This window comes from Sus scrofa, chromosome 14 (genome assembly GCF_054392235.1).
Source record: "Sus scrofa isolate SSC_HxYL_T2T_F1_AM1 chromosome 14, Sscrofa_HxYL_maternal_Yorkshire_Landrace_v2.0, whole genome shotgun sequence".
NCBI lineage: Eukaryota > Metazoa > Chordata > Mammalia > Artiodactyla > Suidae > Sus > Sus scrofa.
In genome coordinates this window covers 52025294-52048924 of record NC_139396.1, presented here as the reverse complement: position 1 = coordinate 52048924, position 23631 = coordinate 52025294, and the positions used below count along the sequence as shown (strand labels likewise).

At 45.2% G+C, this 23631-nt stretch overlaps 1 protein-coding gene across 3 annotated transcripts in view; it reads left to right on the top strand.

Annotated features, from left to right (window-relative positions):
* The first annotated feature begins 2772 nt into the window (after positions 1–2772).
* Positions 2773–23631, top strand: part of PSMD9 (proteasome 26S subunit, non-ATPase 9) — a 28531-nt gene continuing 7672 nt past the window's right edge. Inside the window, exons 1-4 of one of the 3 annotated variants that reach the window (XM_003132874.6) lie at positions 2773–2949; positions 7851–7953; positions 13129–13340; positions 15341–15442. In XM_003132874.6, coding sequence (XP_003132922.2) covers positions 2812–2949; positions 7851–7953; positions 13129–13340; positions 15341–15442 — 555 coding nt within the window. In that variant the 5' untranslated portion in view covers positions 2773–2811. Of the gene's footprint in view, positions 4767–7850; positions 7954–10663; positions 11549–11808; positions 13341–15340; positions 15443–23631 lie in introns of those variants that run through there. The other 2 variants (XM_084996330.1, XM_084996331.1) reach the window with 2 other exon arrangements.

The window sequence follows — 23631 nt, the reverse complement described above, 5'->3', positions numbered from 1 at the left end:
GCCCTAAAAAGGAGAGAGAGAGAGAGAGAGAGAGAAAGGTGCTGGAAGGTTCCATTGCAAGCTTTTAAGCAGCAAAGTGAGAGTGTTAGTCTTTGGGTAGGTTATTCTGGCTGCTGTGTGGAGAATGGATAAAGGAGTAGCTAGGACCTGAGACAAGTTCTGAGGTCTCTGAAGTCTGGTGGGGTAAGAGTAGAGGTGGAGGTGATGGAGTGGCTTTGAGTGCTATGAAGGCAGTAGAAGGGACAGGATCTAGGTTCATTATAATAATAACATTGACAGTAACAACATAATCTAGTGACTTAAACAATAACTCTGGTTTCTGACTGTATAGGTGAGAATCTTCTCTTTTTATCTGGAAAAAGAGTCTTTTCTTTATATCTGGAAAAATTTCAAACCTCAAAAGTGTTGCAATATAGTTTCCATGAGCACCCATACACCCTCACTGAGTTTTAACTCTTTTTACATTTTGCTTCTTTTTTTTCCCTCCTCTATTTTTTATATGTGTGTGTATATAGCTTTTTTCCTGAACTACTTACAAATTTGTTTCATACATCCTGACATTGCAGCTCTAAACAGTTCAGCATTTGTCTTCTTTGAATAAGGAGTTTTCCTTATATAATCACAATACTATTATCTTACTGAGGAAAGTTAACGTCGATACACTATAATAAAAAGTTCATATTCAAACTTTAGCACTTGTCCCCATAATGTGTTTTAAAGCTGCTACTTTTTCTCCCCCTTTTTTTGGCCTCGGTGGCATGCAGAAGTTCCCAGGTCATGGATGGAACCTCATCCTTAACTGCTAGGCCACCAGGGAACTCCTAAAGCTGATACTTTTTATTAAAAATTCAATCAAGGGAGTTCCCGTCATGGCGCAGTGGTTAACAAATCTGACTAGGAACCATGAGGTTGCGGGTTCGGTCCCTGCCCTTGCTCAGTGGGTTAACGATCCGGCGTTGCCATGAGCTGTGGTGTAGGTTGCAGACGCGGCTCGGGATCCCACGTTGCTGTGGCTCTGGCGTAGGCCGGTGGCTACAGCTCCGATTCGACCCCTAGCCTGGGAACCTCCATATGCTGTGGGAGTGGCCCAAAGAAATAGCAGAAAGACAAAAAAAAAAAAATTCAATCAAGGATCATGCATTGCATTTATTTATTGTGTCTTTTTGTTTCTTTTTTTTTGGTGTCAATGTTAGAAATTTTAGTTTATATAAAAGAGATAATTGAACAAAATATAAGAGGCCTAATGTAATCAGTGCTATTTTTTTGTGTGTGTAAAGATTATTTTAGCAACTTTTTATTTTGAAATAATTTCAAATTTACAGAAAAGTTGCAATGATAGTACAAAGAATGTTCCTCTATGTTTCACCCGGAGACACCAATTATTTACACTGTCATATTTACATTTTCATTCTCTTGTCTGCAAATATATGTATGGACTTTTTTCCAAACCATTTGAAAGTAAGTTGCTTCTTTTGCCCCTAAATACTACAGAGGTCATTCTAAGGACATCATCTTAAATAACTACAGGTATCAAAATCAGGAAATTTAACTTTGGTACTATATTATCCATATTCAAATTTCCCCAGTTGTCCCAAAGATGTCTTTTATAGTTTGTTTTTTTTTTTTGAGGGAACCAGGATCCAATCAAGGATCACATGTTGCATTTAATTAGTTAATTGTTATGTCTCTTTAGTCTTTTGTTTTGTTTTTTGTGAACAATGGCATTCAGAAGTTCCTGGGCAAGGGATAAAACCCGAGCTACAGCAGTGACAACACTGGATCCTTAACCCATTGAGCCACCAGGGAACTCCTCTTTAGTCTTTAATCTAGGCAATTGCCTAACTTCTGTGTGGAAATTTCACAATAACGACCTTTTTGAAGAGCTTAGGTCAGTTGTTTGGAATGTCTCTCAAATTGGGTTTGTCTGTTTTTCATGATTGGATTCAGGACAAACATGTTTGACTGCTACATAGTGATGCTGTGTCCTATTCAGGGCAACATATTAGGAGGCACATGTTAAGATGTCACCGTTTGGGAGTTCCCGTCGTGGCGCAGTGGTTAACGAATCCGACTAGGAACCATGAGGTTGCGGGTTCGGTCCCTGGCCTTGCTCAGTGGGTTAAGGATCCAGCATTGCCGTGAGCTGTGGTGTAGGTTGCAGACGCGGCTCGGATCCCGCGTTGCTGTGGCTCTGGCGTAGGCCAGTGGCTACAGCTCTGATTAGACCCCTAGCCTGGGAACCTCCATATGCTGCGGGAGCGGCCAAAGAAATAGCAACAACAACAACAAAAGACAAAAAAAAAAAAAAAAAAAAAAAAAAAGATGTCACCGTTTGATTAAGCTGGGTTCAAATTTGGGCTGCTTATTTTGCTAGTTGGGCAAGTGGGTTATTGAGATAGTTTTTTCAGCTGTCAAATGAGGGTAATAATAATAATCCTGGTTTTATGAGTTTGTTGATTAATACATATGGACAGTGTGTGATGCATTATGAGTATTTGATAAATTATTATTATTATTGTAGCACCTGCAGCATCTGTAAGTCCTGGGGCTAGGGGCTGAATTGGAGCTGCAGCTGCTGACATATACCACAGCCACCAGTCATACCCACACTCCACTAGTCACCACAGTACCAAGTGTTCCAGCAGGGTGTGGCTTCCGGTGGCACCGCCCTCTGACAAGCCACGCCCCTCTTTTCCTGGCGCCTGCGAATGGCGGTGGTGTTTTGGCCCGCCGGTGGAGCCGTAGCTACAGTCTCCTCGGGCGTCCGCAGCCGGAAAACCGGCTGTCCAGGATCCCGGACCGAGGTCCACAATGTCGGAGCAGGAGGCTAGGCAGAGCGGAGGTTCCCCGGAGGCCAGCGGGGTGACTGTAAGCGACATTCAGGCGCTGATACGGCGCAAGGAGGAGATCGAGGCGCAGATCAAAGCCAATTATGACGTGCTGGAGAGCGTGAGTGTGGGCACGGGGCTCCCGGGCGGGCGTGGGAGGCGCCCCAAGGCCTCCTGACGCGGTCCTGGGAACTGGGAGGCCTGGGAGGCCTGGGAGCTCAAGCGGTCGGTCCCTGCTTGAGCTCTCATGTGTGGATCTGGTTCTGCTTGGGAGGCTCAAGGCGCTGCAAGTGCGGCCTCTGTCGGTAGCAGGCAGTGAGGCAAATAACGTGAATAACTGGGACAATTAGTATTGACGTTCTAGCAAGCATTTATGGAGCCCTTGCTGGGTTCTGGGCGCTGTGTTAAGCGCTAAACATTGGTTAACTCGTTTAGTCCTCCCAGCGATCCTTTGGAAGGCAGCTGTGCTCACCACTATACCACCAACGCCACTGCCAACAATCCTTTGAAATGTGTTCTGCTGTTTACCCCATTTTAGGGTTGGGGAAACAGAGGCATTTCTTAAACCTGCCTCAGGTCACAGAGCTAATTAGTTTGCACAGGCAAGGTGATAATCACCTCTATCAGCCCTTGTTGTGTCCTGAGCTTTTTTAATCACTTTATGTTGGAGCTTCTTAAACTTTAATGTGTGTACGAATCACCTGGAGACATTGTTAAAATTCCGATTCTAATGGGGAGACAGTGTGCGGAAGCAGCTATGCATTTTTAGCAAATTCCCAGTGATGCTAACGGCGCTGGTCTCATGACAGAGCTTTGAGCGACAGGAAGTTCTCGTTATCCTTATGGTATAAGGAGGAAAGTGAGGCCTAGAGTCATGCATGTAGGAAGTGGCAGTGGTGAGGCTAGTTCCCAGGTCTCTCTGGCTCCAAAGCCACTTAATGTAAAACCACAAATCAGTTTGCAGAGGAAGAATAAATTAATCACATCTTATAAGGGGCAAATGGAATGCATTTTAGGTGATGGGAGTAAGGTGAAGTATCATATGGAGGCTGGGGTACTGTATGCTGAGTATTTACCTGAAGGGTGCTGGTTTATGTGTTATGTCATGGAATCCTCTCAGCTACTTTGTGAAGTTGGTATGTTACCCTTAGGCTCAGAAAGGGGAAGTCACTTGCTCAAATTCACAAAGTGGGATTCAGATCTGATGCTTATTGAATCCAGAATCAGTGCTTTTAAGTTGTGCCAGCAATTTCTCACACCTTAGATATTTTTTTTTACTTCAGGTGTATCTGTAAACCACCTGTACTATTATTCCCTTGATATTTTTCTTTGAGTTGACCCACCTTTTTTTTTTCCCTCAGGGGCCAGGGATTAGATCTGAACCACAGTTGCAAAGTAAGTCGCACCTGTGACAATGCCAGAACGTTCCACTGTGCCGGGCCTTGGATTGAACCTGTGCCCTAGCACTCCCAAGTGTGCCACAGTGGGAACTCCAAGTTGACTCTTTTTTTTAAAGATCATATGTCAGATTGTGGCATTGTGTGCTTTTTTTGTTTGATTTTTTTTTTTTTTCCCTTTTGGTTTTTAGGGCCACACCCGAGGCATATGGAAGTTCCCAGACTCTGGACTGAATCAGAGCTATAGCTGCCAGCCTATACCACAGCCACAGCAACTTGGGATCTGAGCTGTGTCTTCTACCTACACCACAGCTCATGGCAACGCTGAATCCCCGACCCACTGAATAAGGCCAGGGATTGAACCTACATCCCCATGGATCCTAGTTGGGTTCGTTTCTGCTGAGCCAGAACGGAACTCTCTGACCCTCCTTTTTTTTTTTTGGTCTTTTTGTCTTTTCTAGGGCCGCACCCTCGGCATATGGAGATTCCCAGGCTAGGGGTCTAATTGGAGCTGTAGGTGCCAGCCTATGCCATAGCCACAGCAATGCAGGATCCGAGCTGTGTCTGAGACCTACACCACACACAGCTCATGGCAACGCCGGATCCTTAACCCACTGAGCAAGGCCAGGAATCGAACCCACAATCTCATGGTTCCTAGGTGAATCCGTTAACCACTGAGCCACGATGGGAACTCCTGACCCACTTTTTTACTTAGATAATTTTATTTTAAAAGGAAATTTTGCAACTCAACAGCATATAAAAAAATGAGAATCTCTTCTCTTAAACATAAGGTGAAAGTGTATATCAAGGTGATCCATCCAAATATCTGTCAACTGATGAATAAATAAATAAAATGTGGTCTAACCATACAGTGGGATATTATTCAGTAAAAAGGAATGAAGTGCTAACACATGTTGCAGTGTGCATGAACCGTGAACATTTTGCTAAGCAGAAGAAGTTCATCACAAAAGACTACATATTTTGTGATTCCATTGATTGATTGACTGTGCCCGAGGCATGTATGTGCAAGTTCCTGGGCCAGGGATGGAATAAGAGCCACAACAGTGACAGTGCTGGATCCTTAAACTTTCTAGACCACCAGGGAACTCCTGTGATTCCATTTTTTTTTTTTTTTTTTTTTTTTGGTCTTTTTAGGGCTGCACCCATGGCATATGGAAGTTTCCAGGCTAGGGGTTGAATCGAAGCTCCAGCCGTTGGCCTGTGCTACAGCGACAGCAATGTGGGATCCCAGCTGCATTTGCAGCCTACACCACAGCTCACAGAAATACCTGATCCTTAACCCATTGAGTGAGGCCAGGGATCGAACCTGCATCCTCATGGATACTAGTCGAGTTCATTACCCCTGAGCCAGGATGGGAATTCCCTATGATTTCATTTATGTGAGATATCCAGAATAGGCAAATCCATAGACAGAAGATTGATTAATGGCTACTAGGGCTTGAGAGGAAGGGGGAATGAGAATGACTCCTAATGGGTTTGGGGTTTCTTTGGAAATGTTATAAAATTGATTATTGTGGAGTTCCCGTCGTGGCGCAGTGGTTAACGAATCCGACTAGGAACCATGAGGCTGCAGGTTCGGTCCCTGCCCTTGCTCAGTGGGTTAACGATCCGGCGTTGCTGTGAGCTGTGGTGTAGGTTGCAGACGCAGCTCGGATCCCGCGTTGCTGTGGCTCTGGCGTAGGCCGGTGGCTACAGCTCCAATTGGACCCCTAGCCTGGGAACCTCCATATGCCGCGGGAGCGGCCCAAGAAATAGCAACAATAACAACAACAACAATAAGACAAAAGACAAAAAAAAAAAAAAATTGATTATTGTGATGGTTTCATGACTCTGTGAATATACTGAAAAGCTTTTGAATTGTACACTTCTTTTTTGGCCACGTCTGAGGCATGTGATGCTTCCTGGCCAGGCATCAAACCCACACCACAGCAGTGACAATGCTGGATCCTTAACCTGCTGAGCTACCAGGGAACTCCGAATTGTACATTTTAAATGGGTGCATTATATGGTATGTAAATTACTTCTCAATAAAGCCGTTAAAAACAGAACAAAGGGGGAGTTCCTGTTGTGGTGTTGTGGTGCAGTGGAAACGAATCTGACTAGTATCCATGAGGATGCGGGTTCTATCCCTGACCTCGCTCAGTGGGTAGGGGATCTGGTATTGCCCTGAGCTGTGGTGTAGGTCGAAGATGTGGCTTGGATCCTTTGTTGCTGTGGCTGTGGTGTAGGCTGGCAGTTGTACCTCTGATTCAACCCCTAGCCTGGGAGCTTCCATATGCCTCCAGTGCATCCCTAAAGAGCAAAAAAACAAAACAAAACAAAAAAACCCAAAAAACAGAACAAAACGAAACAAAAATGGAGGGAGTTCCCGCTGTGGCACAATCAGATTGGCAGTGTGACTGAGTGCTGGGACTTAAGTTTGATCCCTGTCCAGACAAAATGGGTTAAAGGATCTGGCCTTGCTACAGCTGAGGCATAGATCTCAACTGCTGCTCAGATCTGATCCCTGGCTCAGGAATTCCTCGTTCTGTGGGGTAACCAAAAAAGAATAAAACAACAACAATAAAACAAATAGGAGTTCCCTGCTGACTCAGCAGGTTAAGGGTCTAGCATTGTCACAGCTGTGGCTCACGTTCAGTCCCTGGCCAGGGAACTTCTGCATGCTGTGGCCATGGCCAAAAAAAAAAAAAAAGAAAAGAAAAGGAAAGGCCCTGAGTTAACATGTCATCTGGAGGTGATATAAAGCACAAAATGGGGACTTTCTCCTTGATTATTGAAGGGTTGAAGATAACTAAAAGGGCACTTTATTTTTATTTTTTTGCCTTTTTAGGGCCTCCCCTGTGGCATATGGAGGTTCCCAGGCTAAGGGTTGAATTAGAGCTGCAGCTGCCAGCCTACACCACAGCCACAGCAATGCCAGATCCGAGCTGTACCACAGCTCGTGGCAGCACCAATTCATATGCTTCAGGTGCAACCATTAAAAAAAAGAAAAGGGGAAAAAAAAGATTCAGTGTCTACAAAAGGATATAAAATGGAAAGTCTCTCTCCCTCCCTTGTCCCCCAGCCACCCAGTTCCTCTCCCCAGATGGCAGCTGGTGATATCTGGCGATATCAGTGTAGCCTGCCAGGGATGAAAAGCCTGTTTGAAGTCCCCTTTAGATCTCTCTTTATTTTCAGAAGATCCAAAGTCCTGCCTCAGCTCGGTGTTCTTTGGGGTTATCACCCCCTTCCCCCCAGGTTCCAAGGCCACCAGCCAGGTGTCAGCTGCCCATAGGAAGGAGGATTTGGAGGAGTGGAGGAGAGGCTGGCCTTGGGGATGGTGCTCAAAGAAATCCTTAGTTTTATCTGCACTGCATTAACTTCAGAAAAGGAGAGTGGCTTCATGCTTTGCTTGTGTTATTAGAAGTCAGTTAAAAAATAGTGCCCACTTCAGAGGGCAGATGGGAGAGGGTGTGGAAACATACCTCGTTGGCGCACATTGAGTAGTACCTGGCAGTGTCATTACTGTCACCTTTATTAGGAGTTCAGAGGAAGAGTGTCTGGGGAAAGAGGGCTGGAGGACTGCACACTTGTGAATCTTTCTGACCTTGTTTCTCTTCTCCAGCAAAAAGGCGTGGGGATGAACGAGCCGCTAGTGGACTGCGAGGGCTACCCCCGGTCAGATGTGGACCTGTACCAAGTCCGAACAGCAAGGCACAACATCGTCTGTGAGTGGCCCTCGCTGGGGACCTTCTCCCACCTTGTAGCCGGAGATGCTTAGGGCACACAGAGAAAGCACCAGTGCTCCACATTATCCTCTCCCCTCACTTTGGCCTTGATGGGATTACCTCATCTGTCCCCATTGAGAGCCTGCGGACTAAGGGAATGGGTTAGACTCCAGGGCTCTGTGTCCATGGTTTCATTTTTCTTTTTCTTTCTTTTTTTTTTTTTTTTTGTCTTTTCTAGGGTTGCACCCACAGCATATGGAGGTTCCCAGGCTAGGGGTCTCATCAGAGCTGTTGTTGCCGGCCTACACCAGCCGAAGCAACACCAGATCTGAGCTGTGTCTTCGACCTACACCACAGCAATGCTGGATCCTTAACCCACTGAGTGAGGCCAGGGATCGAACCCTCAACCTCATGGTTCCTAGTCGGATTCGTTTCCAATGTGCCATGACAGGAACTCCATGGTTTCATTTTTTTTTTTTTTGTCTTTTTGTCTTTTTGTCTTTTTTGTTATTGTTGTTGTTGCTATTTCTTGGGCAGCTCCCGCGGCATATGGAGGTTCCCAGGCTAGGGGTCGAATCGGAGCTGTAGCCACCGGCCTACGCCAGAGCCACAGCAACGCGGGATCCGAGCCGCGTCTGCAACCTACACCACAGCTCACGGCAACGCCGGATCGTTAACCCACTGAGCAAGGGCAGGAACCGAACCCGCAGCCTCATGGTTCCTAGTCGGATTCGTTAACCACTGCGCCACGACGGGAACTCCATGGTTTCATTTTTCATTTTGTTTTTAGGAACTTTACCGTGGAAACTTTATCACAATAACAATAGAAACCCAAGTCAAATATCGCTTACAGTCCTAATCAGATCAGTTAGAGTTAGGAAACAGGTTTAGTCGTTAATGACAGTGCCCTCAGCACGGCCACTCAAACGGAAAGGAGTTCAGTTCCTCGGTAAAGACATCTGGAGGACGGAGTCCCGGGCCGGTCATCAGAAACCCAGGCTCTGCCATCCTTAGGAAGTGTCATCTATCTTGAGGTGGGGTCACCATGTCCCTGTGCCAGGCAGGAAGGACAAAAGCTCCTAGGCCAGCTGGCACCCCTCCGTTAAGGATCTGTCCTGCAAATCCCACCCCCACCCCTGCCATAGTTTCTGCTTTCCTCTCATAGGCTCCTCTGCCTGGAAGAAACGTTGGAGAATGTGCCCCATGGTGCATGTTGCTGTCCTAAATAAAATCCCCTATTTCTGTATGTGTATATGTCTGTCTCTCTGTCTGTATTGATATTCAAGGAACAAACAGCAAGAGTAGAGGTTGGGTGGTATATTAGTTTTCTGTTTCTGCTGGCTTAGTGTCTTAAAACGTCCCAGATTTATTATTTTACAGTTTTGGAGGTAAGACGTCCAAGTGGGTCTCAGTGGCTTAAGGTCAAGGTGTCAGCTGGGCTGGGTCCCTTCTGGAAGCTCTGGAGAAGAACCTATTTCCTTATCTTTTCCGGCTTCTGGGAACTGCCCACATGCCTTGGCTTGCAGCCTGTCCCATCTTCACAGCCAGAAGTCAGGTTTCTCCAACTTTTGATTCTGTCATCATGTCTGTTTTCCTCCCTCTTTGATTTATAAAGACCGTTGTGGTTGCACACCCCCACAACCTGGATAATCCAGGATAGACTTTCCACTTTATGGCCTTTAACCTAATCAATCCACAAAGTCCCCTTTGCCATGTGAAGTAGTAGATTCACAGGTTCTGGGGATTAGGATGTGAACATCTTTGGGGCCATTTTTCACGCTGCTGTAGGTGAGCAACCAGCCCACAAAGGGATGTAGAATAGAATTTATCATCCACATTTCCCCCTTAATGACTTCTGTTTTACCCTTTTTTTTTTCTTTTTTTTTTTTTTTTCTTTTTTCTTTTTTTTTAACCTCTTTTGGCTGCTCCATGGCATATGGATGTCCTGGGCCAGGAATCAGATCTGACCTGAAGTTACAACCTATGCTGCAGCTGCAGCAATGCCAGATCCGTAACCCACTGTGCTGGGCCAGAGATTGAACCTTCATCCTGCCGATCCTACTGCACTACAGGAGGAACTCCTGTTTTATGTATTTGAATCTTGACTTCATCTGCAGGGTGCTTTGGTATAAGACCAGGCTTCTCAATGAGGGTATAGGTAACCCTGGGGTGGGACACAGCCTCAGATGCCAAAAGTTCCTCTAAGTATGATCACAGAACTTCTTTGAGCATCACTTTTCCTTGAAGATTTTGGGAGAAGAAGCATGCCACTTTATTACTAAAACAAATAGGAAGATACAGAGTAGGGAATAATTAGGACAATTAAGACTGGAGGGAAATTTAGGGCTTTAGGCTAAACCCTTAGGCTCCTCAGGGAAGCAGCCCATTTGCTTCCCAGTTAGGTGGGTTTGGGGGAAATTTGAGAAGCTGTAGCCCTCGGTGTGAAAGGCGGGCAGTGACATATTTTTTTCCCCACAGGGTTGGCCTGGTGTTCCAGCTCCATTTATTAGTCTATTCTTTCTCTATTAATTTGAAATGCTATCAGCATTACATGTTAAATCTTTAGATGTGTTTACATGTCTTTCTGGGCTTTTTGCATCCGTCTTTCTGGGGTGCTGATATCACTCCATCTTAATGACTTTAACATATGTAAGAGTCTGGCTGAGCCCTTCTTATAGGTCTTTTTTTTTTGAAAAACTATTCTTGCAAGTTTTTTTTCTTTTCATTTTTTTAAATTTTCTTTTTTCTTTTTTTTTTCTTTTATAATGATTTGTATTTCTTCCATTATAGCTGTTTTACAGTGTTCTGTTAATTTTCTATTGTACAGCAAGGTGACCCAGTTACACATATATGTATACATTCTTTTTTCTCACATTATCATGCTCCATCATAAGTGACTAGATATAGTTCCCAGTGCTATACAGCAGGATCCAATTGCTTATCCATTCCAAAGGCAATAGTTTGCATCTATTAACCCCAAATACCCAATCCATCCCACTCCCTCCCCCCATTTTCTTTACAGAAATACACTTTTTTTTGGGTCTTTTTAAGGTTGCAGGTGCGACATATGGAAGTTCACAGGCTAGGGGTTGAGTCAGAGCTGGAGCTGCCAGCCTACGATACAGCCACTGCAATGCCAGATCTGAGCCTCGTCTATGACCTACACCATAGCTGATGGCAATGTTGAATCCTTAACCCACTGAGTGAGGCCAGGGATCGAACCTGCGTCCTCATGGATACAAGTTGGGTTTGTTACCTCTGAGCCCGATGGGAACTCCAAATAGACTTAATTTTTAAAGAAGAGTTTTAGATTTTTCTATAAATCTAAATAACCTAGGAAGAATAACCCAGAGAGGCCCCATATATTCTATACCCAGTTTCCCCTATTATTAACATCTTATATTAGTATGCTGCATTTGTTATCATTGCAAGTTTGGGTTTTTTTAGATTGATTTTTTTTTTTTTTTCTTTTTAGGGCAGCACCCACAGCATATGGAAGTTCCCAGGCTAGGGTTCAAATTGGAGCTACAGCTGTGGGCCTCTGCCACAGCCGTAGCAACTCGGGGTCCAAGCCGAGTCTGTGATTGACACCACAGCTCACGGCAACGCTGGATCCTTAACCCACTGAGCGAGGCCAGGGATCGAACCTGCATCCTCATGGATCCTAGTCAGATTCATTTCTGATGAGCCTCAACGAGAATTCAGATTGTCTATTCTCTCTCTCTCTCTCTCTTTTTTTTTTGCCTTTTCTGGGGCCGATCCCAGGCTAGGGGTTTAATCAGAGCTGTTGCTGCCGGCCTGCACCACAGCCACTGCAACGCTAGATCCGAGCTGTGTCTGTGACCTATACCACAGCTCACGGCAATGCCAGATCCTTAACCCACTGATCGAACCTGCAACCTCAAGGTTCCAAGTTGGATTTGTTTCCACTGCGCCACGACAGGAACTCCTACTTTCTTTTTTTAATATTTTTTCTATCATGTTATATCCCAGGAGATTGGTTATAGTTACCTGTGCTGTACAGTAGGATCTTGTTTATCCGTTCTAAATGTAATAGTTTGCATCTCCTAACCCCACACTCCCAGTCCATGCCACTGCAAGTTTGTGTTTTTAAATGCACTTTGGAAACATTTTGTCCAAGGAAAACATGTTTTTTAGATTCCGATTAGAATTGCAGTTTATGGTAAATAAAATCATTCATTCTCTTACCCAGCAGCTATAGCTGGAGACTTACTGTTGCCGGCCTTGCTGAAGGCTCAGGGGTCCTCGTGGAACTTACTGCCTGGAGGATCCTTACTAGTTCGAGAGTGACCGTGTATTATACACTGACACCATTTTAAGTCTTCCTTCCCAGGTTTATGTCTCCACTTATTCAAATCTAGTCTCTTGTGTCTGCTCCTGTGGGTTCAGTGCAGGAGGCCTCTGATGTCCAAGGGCCTCACCGAAGCAACAGGAGTGGAGGAGCCAGGTCAGGTTGGTGGCCAAAAAAAAAAAAAAAAAAGTTAAAATCCCAGCCATTCTGCTGGACTGGACTGCAGAGTTGACTTACTGTACTGGCACAGTAGTTCACCACATTTTGAGTGAGCCATCAGTACTGAAAAAACTCAGAGGATTTTATCCCCAAACTCATAATTTCCAGCTTTTCTTTCTGTTGCCTCTCCTGGACTGAACCTCACCAGACATGTGTTCATAGACATGGCATCATGTTTTCTTCTAGCGGTGTCAGGAGAAAAATGAACTTCCTACCCCCAGCCTGCCTCACTTGTTTGTCTGGTTCTTGAGCTTGCCCTTGTGTGCCTGTGAGTTTGTGGCCAGTGGTTCAGCTGGACTGCTCCTTCCTCCTGCTCACCTTTCAGGTCTAGGCTGAAACAGCGCTGCCTCTGGGAAGCCTTCCCTGATTTCCTGGACCAGCACGGTCAGGTCCCCCGGCTGTGTTGGTCCTCATCACAGTCATCATATGTCACTTTAATGATTTGTCCTGCAGCTGCCTTCCTTGCCAGACTGTAAGCTTCATGAGGGCAACCCCTCTGTCTTGTTCTCAGAGGCGTCTTCAGCCTCTAGCACAATATCTGGCATCTAATAAACACTCATTAAATATTCAGAGAATGAATAGGGGTGGGGGTTGCATGTCCTCAGCTGTCTTCCTTGGCCCCTGATATGGTGCTCTCCGCCCAGGCTTGCAGAACGATCACAAGGCAGTGATGAAGCAGGTGGAGGAGGCCCTGCACCAGCTGCATGCCCGAGACAAGGAGAAGCAGGCCCGGGACCTGGCTGAGGCCCACAGGGAGGCCCTGAGCCTTGGCCTGGGCCAGAGCCAGGGCCTCAGCCTCCCTCAGGCCTTCGCCAAAGTGAACAGCATCAGCCCCGGCTCCCCCGCCAGCATCGCGGTAAGCCAGGCTCCGCCACCCAAGTCCACACCAAGAGGGCGCCTTGGGGTTTGGTGGGGGACTTTGGGCAGAGGGACCCACCCTCTCTCCATGCTGCAGCTTCACTTCCTGTGCGGCAGACACTGAGGGTGACCCCTGGCAGCCCATCCAGAGTCACCTCTGCTGCTCCAACCAGTTGGGGAGACCCCGGGACACAGGGTAGAAGGTGATAAATGTCCCAAGAGAAGGAAAGAGGATCTTCTGGTTTTAGCTAAGCATTGAATAATGGATATGAGAGTGATAACAAGAGCTGCCACTTAGGAGCCCTTGCTTTGCACCACATGTCCTGCCAAGTGAGTTATATACCTCATCTGCTGTGTGTTTTTAAAAGTTTTAATAGCTTTATTGGGGTATTATTCACATACCATAATTTTCACCCATTTAAAGTACACATATAGACATTCCTGCTGTGGCACAATGGGATCGGTGGAGTCTTGGGAATACCGGGACACAGGTTTGATCCCCATTCTGGCACAGTGGGTTGAGGAACCAGTGTTGCTGCAGCTGTGGCTTGGATCTGATCCCTGGCCTGGGAGCTCTGTATGCAAGGGGTGGCCAAAAATTGGAAAAAAACCCCAAAAAGTACATATGTGGGAGTTCCTTATGTGGCTCAGCAGTAATGAACTCAACTAGTATCCATCAGGTCACAGGTTCGATCCCTAGCCTTAGTCAGTGGGTTAAGGATCCAGTGTTGCTGTCAGCTGTGGTGTAGGTTACAGACACAGCTTGGATCTGGCGTTGCTGTGGCTGTGGTGTAAGCCGGTGGCTGTCGCTCCAGTTCTTCCCCTAGCCTGGGAACTTCCATATACCATAGGTGCGGCCCTTTAAAAAAAAAAAAAAAAAGTACATATATGACTCAGTAGCTTTTAGTGTATTCACAATAAATTTTAGGATATTTTCATTATCCTAAAAGGAAGCCGTGTACCAATTAATCGTTATGCCTCAAGCCCACATCTGCTTTCTGTCTCTGAATTTGCCTGTTAGGGACATTTCATGTATATGGAAATGGAATTATACAATACGTGGTCCTTTGTGTCCGGCTTCTTCCTCTTAGTGTCATGTTTTCAAGGTCATCAGTGTTGGAGAGTGTTTCTCTCCTTCTTTCCTTTCTGCCGCTGAGTATGATGTGCTGGGTGGATAGGCCTCATTTTGTTGTCTGTTCACCAGCATCCAGTTTTTGACTGTCAACTAATAACACTCTGTGAACATCATGTACAAGTTTTCATGTGGAGCTGCATTTAATATTTAATCCCACAGCCACCATCTGGGGTAGTACTAACCTACCCCCTTCCACCCATGAGGAAAAGCCTTAAAGACCTGAAGTACCCTGTGCCAGGACACGTAGCTTCTAGGTGAAACTGGGTCATCACCTGGTGGTCTTTAGTGATCATAGGACTGTTACACATAAGCTTTGTTGTGTTCCCTGCTGTATGCATTGCAACTAGCACAGGGCTGTCCTCGGCCCATGACAGATATTTGTCAAAGGGATGAATGGATTCTGATCTGTGTTCTTAGAACGAAAGGGTCCTACGGTCCTGGGTCAGCATCGTGCCTGTGGCTGCTTGCTTGGGGCTTTGAGGGAAAATGCATCAAAGTTCTGACTCCCTTACAAAATAGGCCAGACTGGCCTGCCTCTTCTTGCCCCAGGACCTGGGTCAGGACCCCAGAGAGCTTTTTGCCTCAGGGCCTCCTCAACCACCAGCTTTTATTAGGCACTAGGTGGACCTGGCGGCCTTTTCCTTGCTCTGTCCCTGGAGGAACTTCTGGAGGGGGTGGTCCCATATCCACCGCCCCTTCCTGCCCAGGCTATCTAAATCCCAACCTCTTTGCTTCATCCCTGCCATTCTCCGAAACAGAGAACATGCTCTTGACCTTGACATTCAATTGGGAGTGTATGAGAGGGTAAACGAACACCAGAAGCACATTTAACTTCTAGTCTGGTTTTCTGTTTCTCTTTTTAGGGTCTGCAAGTGGATGACGAGATTGTGGAGTTTGGCTCTGTAAATACCCAAAACTTCCAGTCACTGCAGAATATTGGCAGCGTGGTCCAGCACAGTGAGGGGGTGAGTTGGAGGTTACTTTGGCATCTGGCCAGTAACCCTGGAATCTCCAGGGCCTTTGACTGCTGCCCTCAAAAGTGCTGTTACTCAGGCCCAGTCCCCGCTCAGAGCCTTTGCCTTTGCTATTCCCTCACCTAGAATGCTTGTCCACTCCCTTAGTTCCTTCATCTTCTTCCCTTATCCCCTCATCTTCCTTCCTTCCCCCACTCCTCTTAGAGAAATGCCACCTTCTCAGTGAGGCCTTTCTAGCTGCTCTAAGGTCCCCCTGTTCTGCTCTCCATTCTCGCTTTCATTAACAAGATTTCTTGGAGATCTTTTCATTTGGGCACATACTTTGCTCTTTGTACTGCTGCATAGTCCTCTGTGGTATGAATGGATGGCAGTTTGTCCATCTGCTGCCTGATTAGTAGACTTGGTCATTTCCAATTTCATGCCGGTGTGAACAGTTGTGTATACTTTTTTTTTTTGTCTTTTTGCCATTTTCTTGGGCTGCTCCCGCGGCATATAGAGGTTCCCAGGCTAGGGGTCGAATCAGAGCTGTAGCCACTGGCCTCCACCAGAGCCACAGCAACACGGGATCAGAGCCGCATCTGCGACCTATACCACAGCTCATGGCAATGCCGGATCCTTAACCCACTGAGCAAGGCCAGGGATCGAACCCGCAATCTCATGGTTCCTAGTCGGATTTGTCAACCACTGCACCACGACAGGAACTCCCAGTTGTGTATACTTGTTCACAACTGTGCATACAGGCAAGTAGAATTACAGGCTCTAAGTGAATGCACAATTAAGGCTTTAATAAGGTAATTTGAAAAAGTCAGGGAGTTCCCATTGTGGCTCAGTGGTTAATGAATCCGACTTGGAACCATCAGGTTACAGGTTTGATCCCTGGCCTTGCTCAGGGGGTTAAGGATCCGTGTTGCTGTGAGCTGTGGTGTAGGCTGCAGACACGGCTCAGATCCTGCATTGCTGTGGCTCTGGTTGTGGCTCTGGTGTAGGCCTGTGGCTACAGCTCCAATTTGACCCCTAGCCTGGGAACCTCCATATGCCGCGGGAGCAGCCCAAGAAAATGGCAAAAAGACAAAAAAAAGAAAAAAAAAAAAAGAGAAAAAGTCATACGAATTTGCAGTATGTGAGTCCAGTCATCCCTTGTTATCCGCAGGGGCTTGGTTCAAGGACCAGCACACAAACCAAAATCTGCGAGTGCTCAAGTCCCATGGTTTTAGCCCTTGGTATTCGCAGTTCTGCATCCGAGGGTTCAACCAGCTGTGGATCATGCAGTCCTGTATTTATTGAGAAGAAAATTCATGTATAAAGTGAACCAAAGCAGTTCAAACCCATGTTGTTCAATGGTGAACTGTATATCTATATCACATCATCTGTATTATTGATCTCTTAATAACTTTGCTAAAATGGTATCTTATTTTAATCTGTATTTTCCTGATAACCAGTAAGGTTGAGTATGTTTTTTCTTCTGTTCATTAATACTCATATTTTCATTTCTATTAATTTTCTATTAATCTTTTTTCCCATTTTTTTTCCTATTGGGTTATTTGTCCTTTTTAAAAATTGATATATAGGTACCCTTTTTATAGTCTAGATATTAAACCTTTGCCTGTTTACATGTTACGTATGTTTCTTCTGATTAGCTCCTTTACTTTTAACTTTATTTATGGTAACTTTGATTACTTGAGTGTTTTTTAAAAATTCACTTAGATATCCATTTTGTTGAATTTATTGACATTATAGGGTTCTTCACTGCCAAAACCATACATGAGAATTTAAATAAGGAAATACGGTGCTGGAGTTCCTGTCATGTTTCAGTGGTAATGAACCCAACTAGTATCCATGAGGACACAGGTTCAATTCCTGGCCTTGCTCAGTGGGTTAAGGGTCTGGCATTGCTGTGGCCTGTGGTGTAGGTTGCAGATGTGGCTTGAATCTGGTGTTGCTATGGCTGTGATGAAGTCAGGCAGCTGTAGCTCCAATTAGACCCCTAGCCTGGGAACCTCCATATGCCACGGGTGTGGCCCTAAAAAGTGAAAAACAAACAAAAAACCCCCCAAACATTTCTGAAGTTCCCTTCGTGATTCAGTGGGTTAAGAACCCAACAGTGTCTTTGAGGATGTGTGTTCAATTGCTGGCCTTGTTCAGTGGGTTAAGGATCCAGCATTGCCATGAGTTGTGGTGTAGGTCACAGATGTGGCTCGGATCCTGCGTTGCTGTGGCTGTTGCGTAGGCCGGCAGCTGCAGCTCTGATTCAGCCCCTAGCCTGGGAACTTCCATGTGCTGTAGGTGTGACAGTAAAAATAATTAAAAAAAAAAAAATTTCCACCTAATCATCTCAGCTTGTTTCTCAGTAATGTAACCCCAACAGAACTTTTTTTTTTTTGGCAAAGATCCATACTTTGCAGAAGAAACTTGGGGCTCAAAGTCCAGAGAAATTACTAAACTTTTTGGTTCCCAAATGAAATCTTCAGTTCAGCCAACAGTTCCTGGTTTGTCTTGTGCCCACTCAGGCCCTGCTTGGCCACACTGCTCATCCATGTGTAACTTATCAGAAGGCAGGCCTCCGGCCAAGACATATTTGGCTGGTGTTTGCACCCCTGCTAGAGGTCAGGCCCTCATTTCTGCACAGGCTGACACCTTCATCAAGTTTGCACTGGTGTAGAAGTTTAAATTTTTGATTTTTGTCAAATTCATCACTTTTTGTGTTATAACTTTGGCATTTTGTGGCTGCTTAAAAAAATTCTTCTAGTACTTAAAAGAAATTTTTTTTTTGCCACACTCATGGTGTGTCAAAGTTCCTAGGCCATGAAACCACGCCACAGCAGTGACCTGAACCACAGCAGTGACAATGCTGGATCCTTAACCCGATAGGCCACCAGGGAACTCCTCTTCCAGTACTTTTTTTTTTTTTTTTTGTCTTTTTAGGGCTGCACCCGCGGCATGTAGAGGTTTCCAGGCTGGGGTCTAATTGGAGCTGTTGCTGCTGGCCTATGCCAGAGCCACAGCAATACCAGATCCAAGCCATGTCTGCAGCCTACACCACAGCTCACAGCAAAGCCAGATCCTTAACCCACTGAGCAAGGGCAGTGATTGAACCCGCAGCCTCATAGTTCCTAGTCTGACTCATTTTTGCTGTGCCACGATAGGAACTCCCTCTTCTGGTACTTTTATTGTTTTGTCTTTAGCTTTTCTTTACTCCATCTGGAATGTATCTTTTATTATTATTATTGTTATTATTATTATTATTATTGCTTTTTAGGCCCATACCTGCAGCATATGGTTCTCAGGCTAGGGGTCAAATCGGAGCTATAGCTACTGGCTTATACCACAGCCAGAGCAACTCGGGATATGAGCTGAGTCTTCGACCTACACCACAGTCCATGGTAACACTGGATCTTTAACCCACTGAGCAGGGCCAGGGATCGAACCTGCATCCTCATGGATACCGGTTGGGTTGGTTACCACTGAGCCATAATGGGAACTCCTCTTTTATTATTTTTTTAGAACAATTAGTTATGGTATAATTCACATACCTTACAGTTCACCTATTTAAAATGCCTAATTCAGTAGTTTTAGTATTTTCATAGAGTTGTGTATCCATTATCACAATCAATTTTAGAACATTTTCATCACCTCAAAGAGAAGCCTTGTATTCATTAGCAGTCACTCCCCGTTCTCCCTGTATACGCCAACTGCGGCAACCACTAAGCTGCTTTCTGTCTCTATGGACTTGTTTACTTTGTACATTTTGTGTAAATGGGATCATACAATATGACTATTTTATGACTATTTTCCCTTAACATAGTATTTTCAAGGTTCAACCATGTTGTAGCATGTGTCAGTGCTTCATTCCTTTTTATGACTAAATAATATTCCATTGTATGGGAGTTCCTGTCATGGCTCAGGGGTTAACAAACCCAACTAGCATCCATGAGGACTGGGGTTTGATCCCTGGCCTTGCTCATTGGGTTAAGGATCCAGCGTTGCCATGAGCTGTGGTATAGGTTGCAGTTGCCGCTTGGATCCAGCATTGCTGTGGCTGTGGTGTAGGCTGGCAGCTACAGCTTCTATTCCACTGCTAGCCTGGGAACCTCCATGTGCCACGGGTGTGGCCCTAAAAAGCCAAAAAAAAAAAGAAAAAATTCCATTGTATGGATATGCCATGTTTTCTCTATCTACTCATCCGTTGATGAGTATTGGGGTTGTTTTCACCTTTTGACTATTATTATAGAGTAGTACTTCGTGAATGTTCTGTATAAGTTTTTATGTGGACTTAAGTTTTCATTTCTCTTTAGTTCTTAGCTCATCTAAAATTAATTTTTGTGACTAAGATAGGGCACCAAACTTTATTATTTTTTTTCCCTAAATGGGTAGTAGCTGTCCCAGTGCCATTTAGTACTTTACACACTGATTTATATTGCCACTGCTGTTATAAAATTCTTATATGTTGGATTTTTTATTGTTTGCCTTGGTCTATTTGTTTGGAGCCTTTCTGGGGTTCCCTGGAATAAATCTGTTAGTTCCTGCTCTTTTTCTCTTTAACTCCTTGCCATAAAGGGTGTATTATTTGTCTATTGGTGAGTGAAAACTCACCCCAAAACTTTAGCAGCTTAAAACACCAAACACTTATTATTGCTTCCAGTTGCTGAGGTCAGGCATCTAGGAGTTGTGTGGCTGGGTGGTTTTGGCCCAGGGTCTCTCATGAGGTTGTGGTCAAGATGTTAGCAGAGACTGCAGCATCTGAGGACTTGACTGAGGTTAGAAAATCAGCTTCGGGAGTTCCCGTCGTGGCGCAGTGGTTAACGAATCCGACTAGGAACCATGAGGTTGCGGGTTCAATCCCTGCCCTTGCTCAGTGGGTTAACGATCCGGCGTTGCCGTGAGCTGTGGTGTAGGTTGCAGACGCGGCTCGGATCCTGCGTTGCTGTGGCTCTGGCGTAGGCCGGCGGCTACAGCTCCGATTAGACCCCTAGCCTGGGAACCTCCATATGCCGAGGAAGTGGCCCAAGGGAATAGCAAAAAGACAAAAAAAAAACAAAAAAAAACAAAAAGAAAATCAGCTTCGAACTGCCTCACTCACATGGTGTTGTTAGGCGGCTTTAGTTCCTCATCACAGGGGCCTCTCCACAGTGCTGCTTGAGTGTCCTCACAACATGGCAGCTGTCCCCCAGAGTGGAGAGAAGTGAGAGCAGAGAGGAGGCGGCAGCGTCTTCTCTGACTGGGTCCCTGAAGATGCACACTATCACTTCTTCCACTCTCTGTTCATTAGAAGTGACTCACTAAGTCCAGCCCATGCTCAGAGGGAGGGGAATTAGGCTTTTTTTTTTCGTTTTTTTTTTTTTTTTTTCTTTCCTAGGGCTGCCCCCATGGCATATGGAGGTTCCCAGGCTAGGGGTCTAATCGGAACTATAGCCACTGGCCTACTCCAGAGCCACAGCAACTCGGGATCTGAGCCGCGTCTGCGACCTACACCACAGCTCACGGCAACGCTGGATTCTTAACCCACTGAGCAAGGCCAGGGATCGAACCCCAGTCCTCATGGATGCTAGTTGGGTTCGTTAACCCCTGAGCCACAACGGGAACTCCAGAGGGAAATTAGGCTTTAACTCTTGAAGGAAGGACTATCAAAGAATGTATTTATCCTTGTGGCATTATACCTTTGTTACCTCTTTACTGTCCAATCATCATTTTAGTGAGGTTTCTAGAGGTGGTGCAGATGTAGGTTCAATCTGGTGTGTTTTCCCAAAGTCTCTACTTTTCAGCCCTCAGTCCCTTGCTGCACATACTTTTAAACTTTGTAGTTGTCTAGGCTCATTGTTACTGGCTTGTTTTGTAAATATTTCTTTACTTTTTTCCTGTAAGAGGCAATATATATACATGGTTAAAAACAGAACCAAAGAACATATAATGAAAAATCTCCTTCTTCAAGTCTACTTCTTCTCCTCCAAAAGCAGCTACTTTCCAACCACATGTCCTTCCAGGGGCAGTCTGTTCAAACATCAGCACACAGAGCTATGGGTTGCTTTTTATTAAGATATAGCTCACCAATGGCAAAATTCACCCTTTGCAGTGTACAGTACTTTGAATTTTTTGTTTGTTTTTTCTTTTTTGGCTGCCCCAAGGTGTATGGAATTCCCAGGGCAGGCATCACATCCCAGCCACAGTTGTGACCTAGCTGCAGCTGCAATAGTGCTGGATCCTCCACCCAGTGTGCCAGGCCGGGGATCCAGCCTGAGTCCTAGCGCTCCAGAGATGCTGCCAATCCCGTTGCACCACAGCATGAATTCCAGTACTGTGAATTTTGACAGCTGTATGTAGTTGTGTAAATGTCACCAAAGATACAGAGCAGTTCTACAATCCCACATAGCCTCATTCTTCTGTAGTTAACCACTCCCTGCACCTCAGGCCTAGGAAACCGCTGGTCTTTGTTCCATTTCTATAGCTTTGCCTTTTCCAGAATATCATGTAAGTGGAAGAGCACAGTGTAAAGCCCTTTAAGTCTGAATTCTTTCACCCAGCATCATATATCTGAGGTTATTCCATGTTGTCATGTGCATCTCTATTCTATCCCTTTTCACTGCTGAGTAGTGCTCCACTATGTAATGAACCCCACATTGGTCATCCATTTACCAGTGAGCGGCATTTAGGTTGTTTCTAGTTGTTGATTACTCATTATAGCTATTGGTTTTTAAGCTGTCTTTTCTAGTTAAATAGATTCTTAGGCTCTTTATACACCTATAAATCCATTTTTTAAAAAATTGAGATAGGAATTCCCGTCGTGGTGCAGTGGTTAACGAATCCGACTAGGAACCATGAGGTTGCGGGTTCAATCCCTGCCCTTGCTCAGTGGGTTGAGGATCCGGCGTTGCCGTGAGCTGTGGTGTAGGTTGCAGACGCGGCTCGGATCCCTCGTTGCTGTGGCTCTGGCGTAGGCCGGTGGCTACAGCTCCGATTCGACCCCTAGCCTGGGAACCTCCACATGCTGCAGGAGCGGCCCAAGAAATAGCAAAAAGACAAAAAAAAAAAAAAAATTGAGATATAATTGACATATAACATTATATTAGTTTCAGCTATACAACATAATTGTTCAATATTTGCATAGATTGTGAAATGATTGCCGCAATAAATCTAGGTCACATCTGTCACCATCCATAGTTACAAATTTTTTTTCTTGTGATGAGCACTTTTAAGATTTACTCTCTTAGTGACTTTCAAATATGCAGTAGAATATTATTATATACTATAATGTACAGGATGGTGGTTGTAGTTAACAATAGTGTATATGTGGAGTTCCCATTGTGGCTCAGCGGGTTAAGAACCCAGGGTTGACTCTGAGGATTTGGGTTTGATCCCTGGCCTCACTCACTGGGTTGAGGAGGATCCAGTGTTGCCGCAAGCTGCAGCGTAGACCACAGATGTGGCTTGAATCTGGTGTTGCCGTGGTTGTGGCATAGGCTGAAACTGCAGCTCTGCTTCAACTCCTGACCTGGGAACTTCCATGTGCCACAGGTTTGGCTGTAAAAAGGAAAAAAAATACTCTGTAAGTCATCTTTACAAAAGTAGTTATTGAGCATTTTTTTTAGCAACAGAACCTTTTCTTCAAATGAAATTTCCTGGGGAATTCCATTATATCAAGCAATTAAAGTTGAGCTGTTGAGCTGGGCTAGAGGAGGTTGGGGGAAGAGGGACCTCACTCCCTCAGGGCCCAGCCCTGGGTCTTCCTGGAACCAGAGCCCAGCTTGAGAATCAGGGATTTGGATTTCCATAGTCTGCTTTGTGAATTAAAAAAAAAAAAAAAAGTTTTAAAAAATTTCTTAGACATTTTGGTAGTTTCCAATTTTATGGTAACCTAGAAATTAACACTCTTGTAGACAAATCTCTTTGTCTTTAGATAACTTTCTAAAGGTGAGTTTCTGGATGAAATTCATGTATTTTAAAAGAAGAAAGTCTTTTTTTTTTCTTTTTTCTTTTGTCTTTTTGTAGGGCAGTATCCTCAGCATATGGAGGTTCCCAGGCTAGGGGTTGATTTGGAGCTGTAGCTGCCAGCTTTCACCACAGCCACAGCAACACAGGATGCGAGCTGTATCTGCAGCCTCAACCACAGCTCATGGCAATGCCAGATCCTTAACCCAAAGAGTGAGGCTGGGGGTCGAACCTGGGTCCTCATGGATGTTAGATTCATT